This window comes from Eriocheir sinensis, chromosome 2, assembly GCF_024679095.1.
Source record: "Eriocheir sinensis breed Jianghai 21 chromosome 2, ASM2467909v1, whole genome shotgun sequence".
Classification (NCBI taxonomy): domain Eukaryota; kingdom Metazoa; phylum Arthropoda; class Malacostraca; order Decapoda; family Varunidae; genus Eriocheir; species Eriocheir sinensis.
Genome location: NC_066510.1, coordinates 25,677,658 through 25,702,009, shown reverse-complemented (window position 1 = coordinate 25,702,009; position 24,352 = coordinate 25,677,658). Strand labels below are relative to the sequence as shown.

Genomic DNA, 24,352 nt, shown 5'->3' with positions numbered 1-24,352 from the left:
CTGACAAAAATAATCTACAGTATTTTTCATCTTGTAGTTCACGCAAGACAGTCACAAAACTACCCAAAACCCCTCGTTTTTGCAACCGCTTCCTGCACCATACACTTTTCCGTGATCTCTTCAGTTTCTTTTTTATGCAGGCATCAATTATGATTGCATAGAGTGCAATCTTCTTTTGAATTATGGCGCGCACCATGGCAATCGCACCGCACTACAAACAGCCCGCTCACACCCACCAGACAGTGCTTGACTGTGTGGACGTGGCATTACCCTGCAAGGACTTGACTGACCCCAAACTCAAATTCCTTTCCTATGAATTCAAGAATGGGACAAGGATGGATACTTGTTTCATGTATCATTTGTAGACTCAGTATTAAACAGGACTTGATGAGTGACCATGGATCATATATGGTGGTGGTAGAGTATCAGAGTCACTGACCTTGTTGTTGGTGCTGCTACAATCTTGACAGAGTTAATGTTGATCTTGCTGACCTCTTTCTACTACATGGGGAAGTGCAGCCACTGGGACATCAAATTTCAGCCAATACCAAAGTCCAGAGGTTTTTGACTTATGGAAAAGACAATGCATTATAAAGTACAATATGTCTATGCTTGTGATGAAATCCAAATCTTTCCATCACATATCCTGGTAGCAGATGGGCGAGTGTCTGGTAGTGTTCTTGTTATTTCTGATTCTTAGTAGACTAATTGCCCTATATGGGAGGCTTGGTGTTATATACAACTTTAATAATATAGTTGTTTGGACTGAGATGGGAGGGTTCCTACAGCCTTCGCTCAAATAAAGAACAGTCCACCATTACTTGATATCCAAATGAAATTGGTATCAATCTGTAAGGAATGTGAAACAGGAAAGCCTCTTAGACATTCATTTAATGGAATAAATACATAACTCTCTTAAAAACTTGAATTTTACTTGGTTGAAAATGTACAGAGTAATCTTGGAAGAGAGACTAGATAACAAAGATTGATGAAAAACGGTCCACAGAATGTGTTCAAGAAAAGAGTATTGTAAATAATTTGAAATGGCAGGCAGTCGGATTTACCTAACCCGTCTCATTCCCTTGGCCTTCCTTTGCACACTACTCCTCTTCCAAACATGGAGTGGAAGGTTACAACATTGCTAAGGGCTAGTCTGAATTACCTCATTGTTATTATCATTGGTATTAGTAATAGTTGCAGTAGCAATATAAAATTAGAAGTGTATTTTCCAGTAAAATTGCATTAAGAAAAGTTCATAAAAAATTAAGTCATTTGCCTGTGATCCTGGGAAGCACTAAGCTTCAATTTATTATATTTAAAAGGATGCCAAATGGACCAGTGTTCCATAAAAAAAACTAGACATGCAGTCTGGGCCACACAGTTAATAATTGTTACCTTATTAATTTCCAATCAATAAGGAACAAAAATCCTGATTCCAATTGTATTGTGTCTTTTATATATACTATATATCGGTGGAAATCTAAATCATTCAAATATTCTTATAATGAGGTATGAATGCTTCTGATTAAGTTGGTATGCAATAACTCTCATACCTGCAGGCTTTTCATCACTCCTGCTACCATCAGTTATGAAAAAGAAACATCTGAAAGATGAAGAAAATTAAATTTCAAGCATTACTACAACCACTGTTCTTTAGTAGTGAATGAACTGTCTTGAGCAAAGACAAAAAAAGTCAGTGTTAAATAATTTTATATATAAAGGTTTTGAGCCCCTTGTCCCATGTACATACATTATCTTACATTAATATATGAAAACCCATTCAATACTGTGAGGATTCAATTACTGGACACCCATACACTTGGGCCCAATTGAAATGGCTGATAACATCTCTGTAATATGATGATTTAATGTAGACTAACCTCCTAACTTGTTGACAATAACCCTCTACACTGGAATGCTATTTCTTTCTGTTATGACAACCTATTTTTTAGTCATAATTGTGTAAATGAGGATTACACTAAAAAGGATCGGCTATCACAAGTGCATTGCTGTGCTACCACCTATGAATTAGTACCTTTGCCTGCAAGGAAGAAATGAAGAAAGAAACCTGTCTCCATCCAGATCTTAAAAATAAACTCATACAGAAGGTAGGTTAAAAATAATAAAAATTAAACAATTGGATCTTTCACAAACTTGTAATAGCTCAGCATTGACCACACACTGAAAGTTTGACTGCACTGGAACCAAGCAGAGAAGCAGGTCATCAGTTTACACGACTTTTATCATTATTTTCCCATTGCAATTCTTGGTTGACTTCATTCAGACTAATGACTTTTAGATACAATTTCACCATATCATTAGGTATTTTAAATAAAAATGGGGATGTTTCCATACTCATGGTGACTACTGAATACCACCATCCCTTGGCCCAAACACCTTCAGTAGTTCAGAAGTATCTGGCAACAACAGCTATGAAAAGCAGCTAACAGTAACCTGCCGCAGGGTGTCTGTGGTGACCCCGAGAACCTCTTACTTTTAAGTTGACTCTCGGTGCTCATGGCAAGGGTTAGATGTGGCCGTACATCTGCCATTCCTGGCATGTTATACTGAGGGTGAAGTGAGCATCTGCAGAGAGAGCACGAGATTGAGGAGAGCAGAGATGGACTAGGTGATCCTTAGGGCTCATGTAATCCTTTCCCCTCACCCTCCACAGCTGCACGACCATATCTCTAACAAAAGGAAGGTTTCACAGCCTTGGCTATGCTTCAGTATGTAACATACTCTTCACGCCACATAGGAGTAAATTTTTCTGAAACAAGAAAACAGCACTAGTCAACACACTGATATTTTTGTGCAACCAAACCTAACACAAAACATGGTCTGGTGAGCAGACAACAAGGTACAGAGGAGTAAGTTGATTTATATTTTCATAGTTGTTATTCATGGAGCTTAATTTAACATATAAGCAAAATATATCATCCAACTTACCTGTCTTCTGGTGTGCGTGCCAAATACTCTCGCTCAATGAGGCTTTCAATTCTCTTCTTGATAAGTATTGGGGACGGTAGGAAGCGGGACTTGAGTTGGTCTGTAACCTCGGCTACCAGGTTGTTATGCTATGATAAATTATAATAAGTGAAATTAGAAAAGTAGACGAATCTATAAGCATTTCAAGTAGCATACAAAATACATGATATGATGATGATGATGAAAGACACAATTATCACTCACAGAACACAGTAAAGTATCAATAATAACAAAGACTCACAGTCATTCGCCTGCGGGCCTTCATTATGCGGACAATAGCTGCTTCAATTTCATGTTTGCGGTCTTCATCAACTTTACTTCTAGTCTCTTTCCTCTCTGGTTCACTTTCTCCCTTAGCTGCCACAGCCTGGATTTTCACTCTGAAAAGATACAATAATTAGTAATTCTATAAAGGAATGACAACCTTTATTAACCCGTACAGCATTTTGGTATTTTTTAATTTCCTCCCCACCCAGCGTTGGAGGAAAAATCGATATTATTTTTTTGCATAAAACAGCTTAAAACCATGAAAAATGAAGAAATGTAACGTCTTTTAGTATAACGTCGGTGTTTTGGGCCATTTTTTGTTGATCTGCAGAGGTGGGCGCGGTACTGAAAAATCAGTGTTGCGGTAGTGCGGTACTTTTTCCGGAGTAGTGCAGTTGCGGTAGTACGGTCACATTTTTTTCTTTCCCAGTGCGGTACGTGGTGTGCGTTACTGCAGTAGCGGTAGTCAAAATAAAAAATACTTCAGTGCCTATCCTGGGTATCCAAACAAAGGAAACATGCTTAAAATAGTACAATGAAAAATCAACCGGCACCACAGACGGGTCCGGGGCTGAAATGGCTGGCACCGTGCGGGTTAAAGAAGACTCGCAGTGTAGTAGTTTAGTCTGTCTATTTAATATTGAATTTTGAACAATAACTGAAAATGTCGTCTTCGATAGTTTTAAAAGTACCGCAGGATTTTTTAGTGCAGTCCGCGGTAGCGCGGTATTTTCAGAAATTTTGTGGTAGTGTGATACTTTTTTGTGATGCGGTACTACTGCACTAAGTACAGCACTTGAACACTTCTGTCGATTTGGGAAGCGAAATAGTCGTGTATATTGCCGTAGATTTTCTTGGATTGTAGGTGTGTATCAGAGTAAATTGTTTTCTCTCGACATATTTAGAACAGACTTATTATACAGTACCCTCTCGAGTTTCACGCTTGCTTCGTTCCGAAGGTATAGCGCTAAACTCGAGGTATTGAAAACACTGAAAAAGTGCTTATTTGTTCTGACCTGTGTAGATTTTTTTTATTTATTTATTTATTTATTTATTTGTTTTTTTACATGTGGCCTATAGCGACGGTAGACTAGCCATCTGGGCCTGATGGTCAGCCCCGAGTCCATCATGGCACAGGCAACTGCTTAAAGTGGTGCCATTATAAGTGGCTCATGGTGCCCCCCCAGAGCTCACTTCTTTTTCTCCTTTACTCCCTTGTTATCTCAAAATATATACCTTGGAAAAAGGAAGAAAACAGGAAGAGAGAACGGATCGTTATAAAGCCACAGATGAAGCCTTACGATTGGCTGAGGTCTGAAAACACGCTTGTGATTTGCTGGGAGTCCGATGACATCATTGCTGGCGCTAACCCAATCAGCAGCCTCACTGCCTTAATTAACCCAGTAGCAGCAGGGATCATGTTTCTTAATGGTCCCTCTAAGCGAGAAAAATGAGAAAAAATCACCCCTCACACAAACCATTTCATAATACATATCAAAGCATTTGTGATCAGATTATGTATCATCTATTTTGGGGGGTTTATATCATGGCACAAATTTGGCCCGTCGCTGCTACACGGTAAAGCCACAAATTTGGCCTGTCGCTGCTACCGGGTTAAGGTGGTGTCACACTGGCCATTTTCCTCTAACCATTGTGGCTAGTGGCAACACCTGTACACCCATCCGGGAGCGAGTTGTCAGTTGTCCGTAACCTGGTGTCACACTGGGGCTTTTTCTTCTCACCGCATTGGCGGCAGCTTGGGCAACCGGCAATTTTTCTGGGTGTGCATCACACACATAAGGGGAAATTAGAAGGGTGGTGGGGGGGGAGGGGGCAGAAGGGAGAGTCAGGTCATGTCATAATGACAGTCATGACACACACACACAGAAAGGGAAATGAGAAGGGCGGGGGTAAGGAAGGGCAGAAGGGAGAGTCAGGTCATATCATGACCAAAGCCCTGATCTGACTCTCCTTTCTGCCCCTCCCTCCCACACCATTCTCATTCCCCTTCTGTGTGTGTGTGACAAGGCAGGACATGACCTAACCTGGGTCAGGTAATGTTAAGCCCTGATCTGACTCTCCTTTCTGACCCTCTCTCCCCACACCCTTCTTTCTCCTTGTTTTCATCCTCTCTCTCTCACCTTTCATGAGAGGGGCTCATAACCAGAGTGAAGCTACACACCTCCTCGAGTCGGGGGCTCGCATGGTATAGAGGCTGTGCCGAGTTGAACCAAACGCGACAGGGAGGAGGCGGCGGGAAGTTTAAACGCGGTTAACGTGTTAATAAGTCTCTCTCTCTCTCTCTCTTGCCATAGCCACAATGTTTGGAGGAAAACGTCCGGTGTGATACTACCTTTTAAGGTAGCGTGAGTGACGCCGATGGTAAGTAGACATGACCTGTACATGTGAAAGTGGCGTGAAACTCGGGGTGATAATGCGCGAAAGTCAGGATGGTAAGAATTTGGGAGTAATCGCGAAACTCGATACTGTATATTGTTAGGGAGTAACTTATTTTGAGCTTTTTGATAGTTGAACTCAATGTACAGTCGCCCATAAGAGTTTGCTCACGCAATTACAGTTTATACGTGGCCCCCTCCTTACCAAAAATGCTGGTACAAAACTGCCGGTTCTGGACCTCGGTAAACCCACTATACCTCACCCACAACACTGTCAAACCACTTTTCAGCCACCAACCACTTTAATTTCCACATCACGATTTCCAAAACCACTGCCAACACCCACACAAATAAAATAAAAAAATGTACCCAGAATAATGGCTGCCAGGCTTGCCAGTTATGGCAATAAATTAAATATATTGGGTGGTCAGAATTCCCAAAGGTTCAGTCTACTAGGGCACCACCACAGAAAACACCCTCGACACACTCCAGTGACAGGAAAAAATAATACATTAAATACGTACGACGTACGTATCTGACGCTGTACGGGTTAACTATATGCTAAATAATATACTAATACCACTTCTCTTCTCTGTCTCAAAGGGATCAGTTAAGTTATGGTGTCCTATCACTGCCTGACTCTATACCTAACTATAACAACATCTTACAAGAAATTCAGGGAATGAAGCCTTCGTGACTATTACATTGTATGTGACAAAGACAAAATTGATAAACAAACAGATCCTCCAGATTAGGAGGGTAGGCTGCTTGTGTTAAGGGTACCACACTCAATTAAAGACCCTTTTCAGTCTATCATAGAAGTCAATATTTTATTTATCTTCCTTATAATAATACCTGCACTTACCTGTACAACTTAGATGTGAATGAATCATTGACAGTAAACTCATGTGAGGACTCCATCTCTTTAGTCTTTGGAGTCTTGAGCAACACTCGCTGGGCCGGCTTCCCTAATGCCAAGGACTGAAGAGCTCGAACAAGATCACGATCAGGGATGTCCGTCTCATTCTGTATTTCCTGAAGATAAAGATGTGGCTATAATATAATCTGAAGTTAATACAAAGTCTCTATGTTCACACATAACACTCCAGGCAACCATTATCCCTATTTAATGATCTCATTTTTCACTGATTTCTCATCAAAGCTGCTTCAGCTCCAACAACTGGGGCTATTATTTATGACTACATTACTCCTTTATGAAACCACGAGGTCATGTGACTAGCCTCTATTCGTGTGATTTGCAGGCATTAAGTAATATAAGTAGCAATCAGTAATATATATATAAATAAATAAATAAATAATATATATATATATATATATATATATATATATATATATATATATATATATATATATATATATATATATATATATATATATATATATATATATGAGTGGATACCCAATAATAGGTGTAAAAATTAAGGAGCAATGGAAATTTAGGAAAGGGATAGCATACATGAACCTGATCTTTGCACTGAAAATGATAGCTTAAAGGTACGTGAAGAAACTTTGCTGCTTCAAGGCCCTTGGAAAGGTATTCTTCTTTTGCTAACACTCTTCATCCTGTCTACCCTTTACTGCTCTTTCCCTTATTTCTCAATCCACTTCCATGCTTACGTAGAACTGCTCCAAAGTACTATCTCATTTACCTCTTCCATCTTCTCTTCTCTACATTTACTTTCAACTTTCTCCTTTTACACACCCTATTAAATTCATCCACAATCTTCTGCAGCATCCTCTCACTTTCTGTCAATGACACTATCATCTGCAAAAATGTCTCACTTTCTGTCAATGACACTATCATCTGCAAAAATGTCTCACTTTCTGTCAATGACATTATCATCTGCAAAAATGTCAGCCACCAAAGACTACTCTGCACCTCTCATTTTCAGCCATGAGTCTAACTGAGAGGAGCAAATAGTAAGAAGAATTTGCCATGTGATGAAAATGGCAAGTTTTCATGTACATTGTAACATGAAACACAAAACATAAATTATGCAATAGTAAATACAATTCAGCACCTACGAACCTCATAAGTTAGTTTATCCCTGGTGTTGAAGAGCATGAGAATAACCATTTGGTAGGTGGACACTTGAATGATGTGTTTCTTGGGTCCTGAGGGCTTGCCTGAGCCCATCACTGCTGACCCTGATGGTGATGCCACAGCACTGGTAGGGGTATGGGCCCCTGACAGACTTGGGGAGGGCATTAAGCCATTGTTGGGGACAGCACTCCCAATAGTAGAGGAGGAAATGCCAGCCACACTACTGACAGCTTCCCCAGAGGCTACAGCAGCTACAGAAGCCACGGAGCCAGAAACCACACTGGGGGAGGCACAGGCACTCTCTTCTTTTCTTGAACCATGAAATACTGCATTCAGGTCTGCAGATCTGAAAAATGGTGGAAAAAATAAACAAGTAAGTAAAACTCTCAATGAAGGTATGACTTGCTGAATTTGAATATAAATCATTGCAACCTGATCCTAATCTATGCAAGTGAAGGGCCTAACCCCAATTGAGGCTGAAGGGTAAGTTGTCTGCCGCTGTGCTTGTTGAGGTAGAATCTCCTGAAAGCCTCAAAGGCACTCCGAGGGGCCAGGGGAACATTAGCCTTCAGGTTTGCTGACTGCGTCGGCCAATACCCAGTTGTCAACACTCTCACATAGATGTCAACCCCACACAGATTAGTCTGTTGATAGAAGAGAAAATGCATGTGAAATGGCATAGATGACAAGAGGTGCCTGAGTAGCAGTAATTTTCTGAACTAAAATTTAAATAGAAAGAAAAAAATGAATGTGGTCTTGAGCAATGGCCAATTTTTTTAATCAATGCCAACTCTGCAACTGGCCCAGCACACTTCTTTAAGAGGAATAGCCCTCTGCTAGCAATTTTCTGTGCTGTCTTAGTTATCCTGAGTAAGAGTCAAACTTTTCAAACACAACCATGCCTACCCCTGCACTGTTGACTCGTTGCTTGAATTCCTCATTAATGGTGTTTGATATTGTGACGTCCTTGAACATTCCCTCAAGCTTGGAGGTGAACTGGCAGCCACACTCTGTTTTTAACTTGGAGATCATAGTTTTTTCCGAGTCTTCAGAAACTGACTTCTGTAAAAGGAGTCGTTTGGCAAGATGCTGTTTGTAGTAACGCTCAAACACATCTTTTTCTTGCAAGAACCGGAAAAGTACCATCGTCTTGTCCAAAACCACCTCAATCTCTGCCTCTGTCATCTGTGGAAGAGAAAACCTCAATAACATCGCATTTCAAGAGAGAAAAAGTTAGAATCTTTCTTCACCTAAATGTTGGGTATGTCACAAAATGTATTTGAAAACACAAAACTTACTCCTTTGACTCCTTTCTTCAGCTTGTCATCAATAAATAATGACAGATACTCTGGGGACTTGTTGTTTAGGTTGAGGAAGTATTCAAAGTCAGCAGCAATCATTTGCTTGAAAATCTTGTCATTGTTGAAAGAGTTGTGAAGAAAATGATCAAACCTGTCTTTCAAATCCAACAAATTCTGAAAAGATTTTTTAGGAATATTAACAAAATGAAAAAATCTTTCTCAAAACTGTCCACCTATTATAGAATTAACTCTGCAAAATACTAACATTACTAATCAGGGACAACTATCATTAAGTCAACATGCACAATGTTTTTTAAACAATCACAAATGTTTATGTACATCAACTAAATTTTGGCTTACCTGTACAAATGTAATGGCATTTTTACCTCCCTCTTCTTCTGCTACTAAGGCTTTACCTTGTTCTCTTAGGTGCTGGGAGACACATTCCGCTACTGCCTTTAAGCCATCTAATACTCGAGACATGAGTTTATACATACAGGCTAGGTCTTCAGTCTTGTTGTTCTTGAGCATGTGTACTACTCCAGAATTCTCCATCTGTACAGTGAAAATGATACATTAGCTTCCCAAACAGCTTTTCGCAATGAAGCTTTATAGGGACAAAACAACTGAATCATTTGTATACATGGGAACCAGTGAAATACATGGAATGGGTTACAAATTTCAAACAGTACCAAGGGGAATACATGGATGGTATCTTACCTCAACAATGGTTTTCATATGTTTTTTAATTAATTCCTCTTCAACTACTTCAACAATTCGCCTTTCAGTGGACTCATCCAGGTAGTGCTTTGCTCTCTCTGCTTCCTCAGATATCCTCGCTTCAACTCTTTTGATATAAACTGATGCACTGTTTTCTGCCAGGAACTTCTGACTCTCCATCTGCAAAATTCAATTTACCATTACAAAAACTATTGGAAGTACTGAACATCTCAACAAGAAGAGAAAACTACTTCTATTTAATGCCATCCAAGAGTAGACAAACTCTTACTGGCCCACAAGGGGAAGTGGTAAAGGTGGGTCCTTGCCAAGTTTTGGTCATGAATGTATTACTATAATATTGAGGGTACAGGCTTTGCAACAAAAGTAAACTTACCCTATAAAACTCTGCAGACTGTGCGAGGAAGGGCCGTTCAAAATCTTCCTCGTATACAGCTCGGGACTCAATGCCTAACACTATCAGCATTTGGGCAGCATTCTTGATTGCTAGTCTGTCAACCACCTCCCCCCGACGCTCCCGCATCACCATGTCTAGGAGCGTCTCCCGAAGGTGGTCTCGTATGCAACCATATCGCACAACCTACAGTGGAATGCAAAACCTGTATAAAATATTGATGTGGAGTCACTGTTAAATGTTGCCTCGTTTCTCATCCCTGTTGACAAAGCACCAACAGATTGAGGCCTAGTCACTGTTCAAACCTAAACAAGTAAGATCTCAACCTCAAATGAAGAATCCTTTCAACATACTGGCCTAACTCCCCACTACCAAAAAAGGTTAACCATCTCTACACTTTCCGACAGTTGAGGACATCTTGACACGTGAAGAACCAACTGACTATGCTCTGTTAAAAGTGTAAAAAAGGCATGCTTTCCAAGTGTAATACATATGCCATAAAGTATGATTCTGAACCCTTTAAAACTGAGTACTGTTTTTTGTATAATAAGCTAATAGAATGAATAATATGTTTACAATGCCAGAAACAAGTCAACATACAAAATAAATCATATTAAATAAATCAAGTTAAGTCAAGAAGTGAAGCTTTTTTACTATTCTACATGCCAGGATTGTCTAAAAAATCATTAAATATAATCAAAAGAAAACTATCTCACCTGGTCCCTAAATATTATTAAACCTAGATTGTAGACATTATCCACATTGTTCTGCTGCACATAGACACGGTCCATGTACATGAGGATGTCTCTGATCATCACCATGGAGGTCTGGTGGTCATTCCAGGCATGATTTAGAGTCTGGAGGAAGTTGTTCTGTAGTGAGGCCAGTACGTCAGCTCGAACCTGTCATGGCAAAATATTTGTTAAGAAGTATCATAAACATCACTTAATTAACAAATGTCAGTTACACTAAAGATTTGACAAATATTTCATCATTTTCATAAAGATGATGCCTAGGTTATTTTTCCTACCTTTGGGGAAATAAAAATAATAACGAAAAAAAATCTCAATCAGCTATGACACAGGCAGGAGTATAAGGCATATTTTAAAACACTCACATCTATAATGACAAAGGTAACTATAACAAAATGTGCAACACGATGAAAATTTTATTCAGCCAAAAATCTGGAACGTGACGAAGAATGAAGGTTTATTTACGAAAGTAATGATTTGTGATTTACCGAACCACCTTCTGTGACGGAAGTTTTCAAGCATCAGGAACACATTCTAACCAGTGGATGACAGGGAGCAGCAGAACATGTACATCTCTATCTATTCAACTTTACAAGGTGCCAGTGATCTAAAGCCTTACAAAAACAATGCAGTGTCATTTTTGCATATCCTCCCCTTAGAATGATGCAGCAGGGGTGGGCGCCATTTACCTTGTTCTCCAAGTGTTGGGTGACGACATCCCTCAGGCCTGAGTATAGTCTCTCCCCATGTTTGTGGAGGACCATTGTGTATGCATTGCGGTACAGCTCCTCGAAGCTGAGCCCGCTGTTGTTTTTCTTTTGAATTTCCTGGATTGCATTTTTGAGCAGTTGCCAGATGTTCTCCACATACCGCTCATCCATGGTCATCTGGTGGACAGGTCACAAATTAAATGATAAGTAAGTGCTGGCAAGAGTGAAGAAATAGTAACTGAAAGAGCAAAACACCAGACTAGTGATTTTGCAAAGCCATACTGAGTTAGGGCAGAGAACACAAGAATGTAAGATCTCGTTAGGGAAAGAAGAGGATGGAGAAAGTGATTGAATTTCAGTACTTAGGGATAGTTATGATATCACACAGAATAATGTAACCGAACACAAATAAAGTAGCCCAACCCCATCATCAATGGCAATCAAATTAAACCAAATAAAATATCCTCACTCCATAACATACATAATGAAGTCCACCCTAAACCAAGTTAACTATAGAAAAGCAAATAACTTAATAAATGGCACATAAAAAATTATCAGATAATATAGTTTCATCCCCTGGAAGGAGGTGGACATATTTGTGGAGTACTAAAATAATGAATATGTAAAATAATTACACGGTATCTAAATTCAACACTGCCTTGCAAAATGAAGCTTCTGGGATATTATTTAGCAGTTGAGAGGTCAACTTCAGACATATAACTAAATCGATTACATTTATGTGACATTTTCGGATGTTTTCTGATAATATTTCTCATCCGAAATGGGTTTTTAAGATAAAAAAATCATTTTCTAACACAATTCATTAATTAAATGTTACAAAAATTGATGTGTACATTGAATAGTAGACACTGATAAAGGTAAGTACATGTAAATTGGATATTAGGTCATCATTGTTCAAAATTCAGGGCATGGCATTTCTTCGAATTCATAGAATGCTCAGCGGTAGGGATGTCTCTCCTCAGAATCCAACAGTAATCAGAAATCATGACTGCATCCCAGCGTCCCTGATACCTGGTCTCCATCTCTTTCATGTCCTGATGGAATCTCTCCCCCTGCTCATCGCTCATGGATCCCAGATTCTCAGGAAAGTGAGGAAACCGATTCATATGTGAGAACAAGTACGTAATGCATTTTGATGCTCATGTTGCATCCGAGGTTTCTGAAAGCAGTCAGCTTATTGGTGACAAGTTCTGCGTAGTTCCTGGCCTTCTTGTTGCCAAAAGAGTTCTTCACGACAAGAACAAAAGTCTTCCATGCTTCCAGTTCCACTTCGTTCATTGAGTTTTCAAACTCTGGATCTCTGATGAGCTGAAGGAGTTGAGGACCGTCAAAGATGCCAGCTTTCAACTTTTCCATGGTCAATCCTGGAAAAGCGTGGCACAAGTAAGTGAAGCAGCCACCATCCCTGTCCAGAGCTTTGGTGAACTGTTTGATCAAGCCGAGCTTGATGTGCAGCGGTGGGAAGAGTATCCTGTCTCTGTTCACCAGAGGGTTGTTTATGACGTTCCTTGCTCTGCAGGGCACCAATTCCTCCCGTACAGGCCAGTCCTTCTTCGTGTAATGCTGAGCTTTGTCCCTACTATCCCACATGCACGGAAAGCACGGGTACTTGGTCAACCCAGACTGTTGTCCCAACAAAATACAAAAAATACCGGTTAGTCAAAAATTGGCAGATTTGTAAAAAATAAATAAATAAATAAAAAAAATAAAAAATAAATAAATAAAAAAAAAATCATGTGGCGATAAATTTAAAAAAGTTGACCTGATTGAGCAAAACCAATGTGATATTTGGATTCAGCATATCAAAATTGTCCTAAATCAGCTAAAAAAAATTAGACGAGAAATTTGTTGCTGGCCAGTGTAATCTATGCTGCAATATTTGTAAGTTGCTCTAGCAACCCCAGCCTAAGTCACCACAGTAATATCAAGGATAAATTCACAAATTCACTGAAAGTACAGTAAATCTCCAGAATTACACCAGTCACTCAGGCGGCAGGATTTTCAGAGCTGATTTCATTAAGTGCTACAAACTTATGTATTTTCCATTAAGTTGTCTGTCAAGACACTTTCTCTCCCCACAGTCACCACCACCAAAGGTCACATGTTTAAGCTAGCCATGCCTCACTCATCAACACAATGGAGACATAGATATTTCATCTATAATGGAACACTGCCTGACAGTGAAGTCAGTGGCAACACTGTTCCATCCTTCCAGTCTCTTGATGAGTCATTATTTGCCTATATTCACTGACTCAGCTTAGCTTGTATATATTGATTTAACAAGTAGCTACATTTGGCACACATCTCAGCCCATTGCACTAGGTTGTTTCTCCGTTATTGTTCTATTTTTTTTATGAGTTGTCATGCCAGCAGTTCTGGGCTGCCTGTAAGCAAAATCTTGTCATCAAATCTGGCTGTTGAAACCAAAGGTAGTCAACCAGGTGGAGTGCGTGGCAGATACTTTTTCTGATAGATCGTAACACACTACCGTATTATTTTTTTTATGCTAATACACTAAATCAGTAACCTACAGTAGCTAATATAGTACCCAATGCTACATAATTACTTGTTTATATCCCAGAACCAAATAATTTGAAACACAAAACTATAACCAAAATGTGGCATGTTAAACTCTATCAGAAAAGAAGTGTCTGTTATTTGGTTGGTTATATTAAGATGAAGATTAAGCCAAACACTCACTTTCTACCTCACGAAGCACTGACTCTTCTATTGTCAAGCATGTCTTCTATTAACCTTCAAAAATACCAGAAACCATAGGAAAGGGTGTAAAGATCAAACCAAGTGTGAGAAAAGCCATGAGAGTTGTGGGCAAACCCATGGGAGGCTGAGCAGCCCAATGTGACAAAGTGTGTAAACATGGGAGTTGAGGGCGGCAAAGCCCCCCGTCTGGAGGTTCGTGTATATTCACTTTTTTTTTTAGTGCCTCTAAGGAAAGTCGAGAGGGGTGAGGCCCCTCTATAAGTAAATGCCTATCGGATTTTAGCTGTTGTGAGACGTGGGTTTTGGTTGCCATGCGATGCTATGGACTACTCTATCACCCGCGGCTGTGTGGGTTATCATACACATTGAACTGCTATATTTAGTTGTCCTGCTCTCTATAATCTTTCCCAAGGTTTTCTGGGAGGTTTAAAGTTTAGTAGAATACGTAAATTATACGACAACAGAAGAGCAGTTGGTTAAGTAGGTGACGAGCTATCGGCTCCTTCCTAAAGCCAATCTTTACCCTAGTGTCAAGTACTGGAGTGTGTTGGAGATGATTCTGGATGAATTAATTTCAACTGCTTGCCAAGAGAAATTTGAGACAGAAAATGTACTATAGATGCATTCAAAAGGAAGCTCGACAAATTTCTAAAAACTATACCAGACGAGACTCCTATTCCACACAGCCCAAGCCCACGGGGCACAGTGCCAAACTGTATTATTGACCAGCTGCTGGGAAGACTTAACATTCCCAAGCTGGAGGATAGGAGAGAGAGAGGGGACATGACCGAAGTCTTCAAAATAATGAGTGGCATGGAAAACATTGACAAACACACACTTTTCCAAACCACAAACACAACATGAAGTGGCCACTCCAAACAAATATACAAACAGAGATGCAACAAAATGCAAACACAACACACTTTCACGCACAGTGTTGTAAATACACGGAACTCACTACCAGAACACGTAGTAAATGCTACATCCACAACATCATTCAAAAACAAATATGACAAACACAAAACACAGATGAATATGGAGACGGGCAACAGGATATATGGAGACAGGCAACAGGATCTATGTAGATCATATGTAAATCCAAAAAGAAAGAAGAAAAATGTGGAGGCAGTGGACTTTCAAGAACTTCTGACAAGTAAGAGAAGTAATGTTGTTTCCTCATGAAGAAGCCTCAAAGTACCAGGAAATAAATACTATCTGAAATGGATGACTCATGTCTGCAAGGCAACCCTCTAATTTTGCTTTACTTCATCATGACAGTGATATTTTTAATCAGGTGAGCCTGTGAGTCAACATTCCCATTAGTCTGTCAGGCCGAGAAAATGCCCTAGCTGTCACCCCCCTGCCCCGGCCCTGCACGCCCCCCGGCAGGCACAGGTGGCCGGGGTCGTGGCAGGCGGGTCAGGGGGCGCCTCGGCCGGCCTTGACCTCCTCCGTGACAACTCCTGGCCATGACGGGACACCTCTCACCCACACCCAACCCTCACCCTTCATCTGGAGTATAATAATTAGGCTAGTGGAAATGAGGAACAAGACACAAAAGACTGATTCTACATATAGGCCTAAGGGAAAAGGGGTGTTGCTTAGGCCTCCCCAGCCCCGCCAGTCACACCATTCCCACAACTTACCGGAAAAGCGCGGATCCGCATTTTCTGATGATCCTTCTTGTTGCCTGACTTGATGGAACTCATAGTAGTCTCGGGGCGGCTCGGAAACACTTCAAAACACACGCAAGCCTCGAAAAAACTAGGGAAAAATTCTCGAAGGAGGGCTCACCAAAACATTATTATCATTATCCCTTCAGTGACCACTAAGGCGACGCTGCTCAGAGCCATCAAGGTTATTGTGGGAGAGCAAGATGTCAGTGCAGGCGTGAGGTCATGGCTGCTGGGGACGTGGTGGCGGGTTAATTAAAGGAGAGGTGCGTCTAGTGTGGCGGAGAAGGGTCGGCCATCATTGTTGACACACTGCTCACGGCGCCCACAAAACTAGTCCCGGAAATATTATGAAAAGGAACGGGATTAAACGGTACAGAGGAAGGGAGATCAGTATGGAAATGCCTCATAATAGATACAAAGCGTCAGAGGTACATATAAGAGTAAGCCACACATGAGCCTCCTCCACATATGAGCTCTCCCTTCAAGGCATATTATAAAAAGGAACGGGATTAAACGGCACAGAGGAAGGAAGATCAGCATGGAAAGGCCTCATAATAGATACAAAGCGACAGAGGTCCATATAAGAGTAAGCCATACATGAGCCTCCTCCACATATGAGCTCTCCCTTCAAGGCTTTAGTCCCGGAAATATTAAACGGAAGGATATGAAAGGATATTAAACAGTACATAAATGAAGGAAGATCATCATGAACAGGCCTATTAACAGACACAAAGCGTTAGAGGTCTATATAAAAAACAAGATGAAGAAGCCACATATATGAGCTTCCCCTTCAAGGCTTAAAAAATCTATTCTAAACTTTTATTAATTAGTGTGTGGAAATGTATGGTGTGGAAACAACCTGAACTTAAGATGGATTTTTGTATAAACTTTAAATACTTATTGTGAAAAAAAATCTGGAATCTGACGGGTTTTGCATGAACAAGGAGAGCGTTTTGATAGTCTATGTATCCTTGTAAGATAAACGATACTAAACTAATAATACTGACAGATAGACGATCGAGTACTCATAAATGAAAAGTAGTTAACGAGCATTACATGGAACGTACATTCTCGGATTGCAGCGCTCAACACCTCTTTCAGGATATTTACTTCTTGACAATCATTTATTCATTCATAAATACCCATCCACATCATGATAATACAACAAAAACAATACAAAAATGTAAGGCCGTGAATTAATTGTTGTGCGGAAGGATACACAGCAGCTGAGCTCAGCGTGAACAGATATACGACAATTATTACACACATACGATAAATAGACTCTTGGTACAATAAACCATAACTTTCGTAAGATATACAAAAAATTATTGACAAGACTAAAACAAACAAGTCCCAGTTAAAGATTGGTCACATCAATATACCCATAGGTTGTCTTTTATCTTGCGAAGTGTTCTTGTGCTGTCATATAAATGTCTTCTACTAACCTTCAAAACTTCCGGAAAACCATAGGAATAAGTTTGAATGTAAAAACTGTGAAAATAGCCATGAAATAACTATACTGACATCTTCGTACCGCGTGTATAGGTATTATAATTCAATAAGGTGAAAATACGACACTTCTAATTTAGGTGTACGATAGTAGTCCCTGGCACCTGGCCGTGACGTCACAGGTAAACATGGCGTGCTACCTGGGACGGTCAGCTGCCGGGCTGCTGAAAAATGTCGGCCTTCCCGCTTTCAGGGGCACTACCACGCCCCTCCTGCGCCACTGCTCCATCGCCCACACCGTCAAGGTCCGGAACACCATCAAGAAGAAGCACAATGAGGCTATGCTCGGCGGAGGGCAGAAGAGGATTGAGGCCCAGCACAGGAAGGTAGGACGGCCTGCAACACACCCGGCACTCCCCTGTTTTCTTTCTTTTTGTTATGTTTTTCGCACCATTTAGCCAGATGACGTGTGTAAAGGTAAGTCTTGCCCGTGTTAGGCGATCGAGGCCTCCAGTATTTCACTATCACTTACACTTTCAGTTTGCCGGCAGTTGTCAAGTGTACGTAAAAGTAATCATATAGTACATTAAATATATACATTGGTTTAGTATTTTGTGGGTATTATTTCAGATTAAGACCCAACTCACAGCCACGAATGCCTTAGTGCTCTATGAAGGGTTTAGGGTCCATACAACATGTTACCGTAGTGCTTTGCCGTTGCAAATCACTCATTGTGATATAAAAAACTTTGTCGTAAATATTTACGTCAGTCGCGCCGGCCATGGTGGTGGTGGTAGGAGGAACTGTAGGGTTGCTAGATGCTTCAATAAGAGAAATCTTCACACCATGTCATGATAATATATAATAATATATACATAATATATCAAATGATAATGAGGATGATATTCATGAAAGTGCCTCCTCTGGCGGCGGCCCAGCCGGTGTTGCGAGAAATACCTCCTCGCAGAAATAAGTTGCATATACATGGGGGCGGGGTGTCCTGGGGGGGCGTAGCCCTCCCTGGTTTGGAGTTTATGTAAAGTTCGGTTGGAGTACGGTAGTTTAAATACGCTCCCCAACCCAAAACCCTCGATTACCCATGGGTGTCCAAATTAAACCTCTTTGCGAGTTATTTTGTGGCTGTGGCGGCGGGTGTTCAACATGCCTTGAAATTTTTTTTTTTTGTGATTTAATGATTTGCAACAGAAACAGTTAGCAGAGTATTTCATAGCACACCGAAAACTACCAGAAAGAAATAGTCATCCACCAGTGTGAGTTTGGTCCTAATCTGAAAATTTACCATTTTGTGTAATGATGATTTGGAAAATGTGTAGTTTTCCTCCCCCACCTCACACTACCATTTCCATCTTCATATATTTAACGGTTATAATTCCTTGCCCTATAACTATAGTATGAATGAGCAAAAAGTAAGAAAAGTCTTTAAGCCAACAATGTAACTGAATTGATTAATAATGAATCACTGTGAAAATAGCAATCAGTTTGAAAGCTATCCAATGCAGCTTGTTTTGCTACATATTTTCTGTTTTACTTCATCTCATTCATTCCTCGGCCTTACACCCAGCACTGTGTTAGGAAGAGTTTTTAAGTTTACATTCTTTGGATTTTTTCATGCTTCCATGTACTGCACATATTGCTCCATCTTCCTTCTCTATCCTCCTGATTCATTCATTCTTGTCCATAACTCATTACCAAAGCTATGAACTTTCAGGCTCTCAAAATTTTCTGCATTCCTCAGTTACTACAACTGCCAACTACAACTTTGGTTTCCCCTCTCCTTGCTCATTCCATTTACTTTTGCATATTATAGAAACTTGTTGGTGCTCAAATGATAACCTTGTTAAAAAAAATTTTTTTCTTTTCTAGGGCAAGTTGACTGCCCGAGAAAGGGTGGCACTACTGTGTGATCCAGGAAGCTTTGTAGAGTTTGATGCCTTTGCTGAGCACACCTGCTCAGACTTTGGCATGCAGAATCAGAAGGCAAGTCTTTAACTTTAATAAATATTGTATATTACTCCATCACTCTAAAGTATAATGTTTCTGATGCTTAGACTCAATCATTTTACCAACAATGTAGCATGGTTTAAAATGTTAATAAATTTTTTTCCAGTGATGTGTTTTCTTAATGTCAATGCTTTTATCATATTTTTTTATTTAGAATTTGGAAAAGTTGTTTTAGTCTTCTGACCTTGTCAAAGAACACATCTCCACATTAAAAATATTTTAATTGCATAATCATTGATTATACACTCAGTTCATCAAAGCAACCGTTCCTAGTATTTAAGTCCCTGTCTGTATTCATCACATAGGTTGTTAAGTAAAGTTGCTCTCTTGGACAAGCTAAATAATGACTTACACAGTTTTCAGGTGACTCCGTGGTGACAGGCCATGGATTTATCCACGGCCGATTGGTGTACGTATTTAGTCAAGATTTTACAGTATTTGGAGGTTCATTGTCATCAATCCATGCTAAAAAGATATGCAAGGTGAGTTCATAGCATAATTTGTCTTTGTTAAGGCCCAGTCCTTGGCCAATTGTACTGGCAGCAACATTCATGATTTCAGGAGCTTCCATTCCATTAGTATCATATATACACATTATTGATTTTCATTTTTTATCAACTTTTGGTGATAATTGCTAATTAGTTCTATAAGAAGCACCAGTTGCAAGCTCTTTAACATACATGCTTAAACAATGTCAAATTATATAAAAATGTACCAGTATTTTAAAAGTGTTATTTTTTTAGATCATGGACCAGGCAATGCTTGTTGGTGCCCCAGTGATTGGCCTGAATGACTCTGGTGGAGCAAGGATTCAGGAGGGAGTTGAGTCACTTGCTGGTTATGCTGACATCTTTCAGCGTAATGTCTTGTCTTCAGGTGTCATCCCACAGGTAACCTCACTAAGTTCAATGTAACCTCAACTTTCACATATCTGTGCTGCCTCATGCATGAATAGGTTCTGCTAATGGTTTGAACTCATTAAATGGAGCAACTTAAACTTGTTTGATAAGTGTAATCAGACATGTTTTAATGTACAAAATATTTTCAACTTCCAGCTTCTCTGAGGATGTATCTAGGTTACATATCTTTCTTCTTAACTTATACAGATCTCCCTCATCATGGGGCCATGTGCTGGTGGTGCTGTTTACTCGCCAGCTCTGACAGACTTCACTTTCATGGTAGAGGACAGCTCATACTTATTCATCACAGGACCAGATGTGGTGAAGGCAGTAACCAATGAGGATGTAACACAGGAGGAGCTGGGAGGTGCCCGCACACACACCACACTGTCTGGTGTTGCCCACAAGGCTTTCCACAATGATATCCATGCACTGTTGAACCTCAGAACCTTCATGAACTACCTGCCACAGAGCAACCAGGATCCATCACCCATCAGGAAGTGTGATGATCCTTGGTGAGTTCCATATTGATCTTGTGCTCTTAATTCCTTATAAGTGGAATTTACAGGTTCTATAACCACTGTATTGTTATATAAACTTGCAAAGAAATCAGCAAGTCACTGTTGTAAATTTATGATTTTCAGATATCTTACTTTGAATTAGGTGGAATCCTTACATATGGAAGACACATGGCAATATTCTATTTGGACTCTTGTTACTGCCATGAAGCTTAACTTTTATCAGGATACACTTTTTGTATTGTTTCCAATGCTGATTTAGTGGTTTGCTGTGGGATACAGGGACCGTGATGTGCCAGGGCTGGACACTGTCATTCCTCTTGAGACCACAGCAGCGTACAATATGCTGGATGTTGTGCAGAGTATTGTGGATGAAGGGGACTTTTTTGAGATCATGCCGAACTATGCCAAAAACATTATTATTGGGTTTGCCCGGATGAATGGACGCACAGTGGGCATTGTGGGCAACCAACCAAAGGCAGCTGCAGGTAAGTCATCACAGGGTCATATTGAGACTGGCCATGTGCCTACTGCTTTGAAGGACACTGACTCACATACCCTGTTTTTAACACTTATTATTTCTGAGATATATTTTGTATTACTAAAAAATTCATTCCATAGGGTGTCTGGACATCAATTCATCAGTGAAGGGGGCAAGATTTGTACGGTTCTGCGATGCCTTCAACATTCCCTTGGTGACGTTTGTGGATGTGCCAGGCTTTCTCCCAGGCACAGCTCAGGAGTATGGCGGCATCATTCGACATGGAGCCAAGTTATTGTTTGCATTTGCTGAAGCAACTGTTCCCAAAATAACAGTGATTACTCGTAAAGTAAGTACCAGTCTTCTGTTTTATATTATTAATGCCCGCTCATCTTGTGCTTTTAATTTTTTACTGGAATTTGTCATTTCTTCTTTCCTGGGGTGTTCTCTTTTCAGTATGTACATTATTGTTATTTCTCTTCACAGTACCATTATTTATAGCTGTGTTTGTATATGTGAACCATTCTTCCCAACCCTCATGGCCTTCCCATCTTGCATTGCTGGGATTAATATTGTATAAGTTGTAGGTGATTTTTCATATTCAAGTTCTGTACCTTGTACTGCTTTTGGTGCAGTGTCTATTAGACCAATTAAAATAATGTAAAGGATCCTCTCCTGACTTACTTTGGCTTCTCAGGCTTATGGTGGTGCCTATGACGTTATGTCCTCGAAACACCTGCGGGGAGATATGAACTACACGTGGCCAACTGCTGAGGTGAGATTGATCACAGAACTCGTTTGTAGTGACTACAGGTTACAGTTGACTCGTTATAACAAGAAATCCTGACCTCATCAATGCAATACTTTATACTGTGCTTTGGAAAGTAGGCACATTGTCTAGCCACTATGCTAGTAGTCTGAACAGGTGTTGTGCATTTGTATGTTTGCAAGATTGAGTTTTGATCTTGTAGAGCTTTAGCTTTCCACATGTAAACAACAAATATCTACTGATGTAGTTTGAAATGTGAATGTTTGTATTCACACTTTTGTATAGGCGACTGTGTTTGTGCACACTAAATGTACCTTCATCATATGGACAGGTTGCAGTGATGGGAGCCAAGGGGGCTGTCTCAATCTTGTATCGTGGGGAGAAAGATGTCGCACATATTGAACAGGACTACATGGATAAGTTTGGGAATCCATTCCCGGCTGCTGTGAGAGGTAAGGGATAATAATTCTCCTAAACGCAAACAAATTATATGTTTTTCAACTAGAGTTTGTATCATTTCAGGCTGTGTTGTCCTGAAGTTAGACAAGCTATTAATGTTATTCCATAGCTAATGGAAGGGTTTTGATCAAGTAATAAATACTTGAGTCTTGCTGTCAAGTAGTAAGGATTTGTTAGTTTTCTGTTTTCCCCTGCAAAGTGATGAAACTCCTTACCAGTAATCTTTAGCAGCTCTGGATTTCAGTACTTATCTGTTGCAACATGAAACTAGCAACTCATAATAAAAGGATCATATCTGCAGAGTTTAAATTACATGCACCATAACCTGGCTCTGGTATTTCACCAAGAAGCTGCCAAATGAGATGCAGACTTGCATTTTTTATTCTTAGCTGAACATATCACAATGCATCCATCAGAATCCTGCTGAGGCTGCTGCTTCATTTCAGGATTTGTTGACGACATCATAGAACCTCGTACCACCCGCAGGAGAATTTGTCAGGACCTGGACAAACTAGCCACCAAGAAACTAACCAATCCACCAAAGAAGCATGCCAACATCCCATTGTAATTTATGCAACTGAAGATTCAGTGGTATGATGTAGATTTGTGATCGTATTCATCAATTGTTGTGATATGTAATTTATTATTGGTATAATTGATGGAAAGTGGTGAATATTAATAATAATAATTTCCTGTATAAAATATTTTTTTTAGTATTGTATTATGTCTCACAATATACAGTTCAGAATATATGGAACTTATTTTACTTGGGTTACCAGCCTGTTGCAGAACATACCAGAGAAATGGAAGTGAATATATTAGTTAATACTACATAAATGATTAAAATGGACAGGATTATGATGAGTTTCAAAAAAACTTCTTGTGTAGCATAACCATGAGAGGAACATCGTCCAACTTTCCACCCCTCAACTTCTCTGACTTCATCAAGACAGGTTGGGGTTTCATCAATGGGTGGATTAGCATCCACTATTAGCAGCCCAGCAGTTTGGAGCTACCTGCTCAGAGGGTCCACTCTGTATAAATGTTTCAAGTATTCAGCCTAACGAGTCCCCAGCCCAACCATGTCTGACACAAGACAACCATCTGTTGTTTGGATAGCAGTTTCCTGAGAGTCAGGCTTGGAGGAAAGCTTCTTCAGGGCTTAGTAAGCAGGTTGGAGAACATTTGCATTAAAATGACTCGACATCCACAGCAAGATTCCTAACAAACCTCCTTGACCTTATGTGCTCTGCAATGCATTTTGGAGAAACTCACATTTGAAGGTGTCCCACAGTTCTACAGGGTCCTCAAAGGTGGCAAGTACATTGAACCAAGTTGATACTGTCACTTAATATTTTTGAACAAATGCAAAGTCTTTCAGGTTCTCAAAATGAAATACATCTTGAGATTCTTGACCCGACATGAAGCATTAATGTAACACCAACAAACCAATAATCAGTTACAATCCAGAAAACCCTGCAATTTAGTTCCAACAATTTCAGTAGTAGCAGAGAAGACATGAAGCCTTATTTGCATTATACACTCATCCACTGGAGTAATCTCAACAATGATGGCTGTAGATGACTGAAGGAGGAAGCTCCACACTTGACTGAAATATCATTTGAGATACTCCAAAATGCACAATTTACCTTTATTTTGTAGGGACCAGGAAGTTCTTTTATGCACAAAAGTTTTTTTTTCCTTTTCTTTTTGCATAGGGTGTAAA

The 24,352-nt window shown here is 40.0% G+C and overlaps 2 protein-coding genes across 2 annotated transcripts; one reads left to right on the top strand and one right to left on the bottom strand.

Annotated features, from left to right (window-relative positions):
- Nucleotides 1-873: 873 nt before the first annotated feature.
- LOC127001723 (cullin-3-B-like) lies at nucleotides 874-16,352 on the bottom strand. The gene is made up of 14 exons (XM_050866835.1): nucleotides 16,000-16,352; nucleotides 11,591-11,788; nucleotides 10,866-11,051; nucleotides 10,132-10,335; nucleotides 9,738-9,917; nucleotides 9,378-9,572; nucleotides 9,015-9,191; nucleotides 8,623-8,901; nucleotides 8,182-8,360; nucleotides 7,702-8,062; nucleotides 6,517-6,686; nucleotides 3,230-3,368; nucleotides 2,950-3,077; nucleotides 874-2,770 (listed from the first exon to the last, which is right to left on the bottom strand). Exons 1-14 carry the CDS (start codon nucleotides 16,060-16,062, stop codon nucleotides 2,746-2,748), a joined length of 2,484 nt encoding a protein of 827 aa, XP_050722792.1. The 5' UTR covers nucleotides 16,063-16,352; the 3' UTR covers nucleotides 874-2,745.
- Nucleotides 16,353-17,644: 1,292 nt separating this feature from the next.
- LOC127001707 (propionyl-CoA carboxylase beta chain, mitochondrial-like) lies at nucleotides 17,645-23,378 on the top strand. The gene is made up of 10 exons (XM_050866779.1): nucleotides 17,645-17,864; nucleotides 19,363-19,476; nucleotides 19,857-19,982; nucleotides 20,244-20,390; nucleotides 20,607-20,914; nucleotides 21,200-21,405; nucleotides 21,539-21,747; nucleotides 22,096-22,173; nucleotides 22,499-22,619; nucleotides 23,073-23,378. Exons 1-10 carry the CDS (start codon nucleotides 17,667-17,669, stop codon nucleotides 23,192-23,194), a joined length of 1,629 nt encoding a protein of 542 aa, XP_050722736.1. The 5' UTR covers nucleotides 17,645-17,666; the 3' UTR covers nucleotides 23,195-23,378.
- Nucleotides 23,379-24,352: the final 974 nt, after the last annotated feature.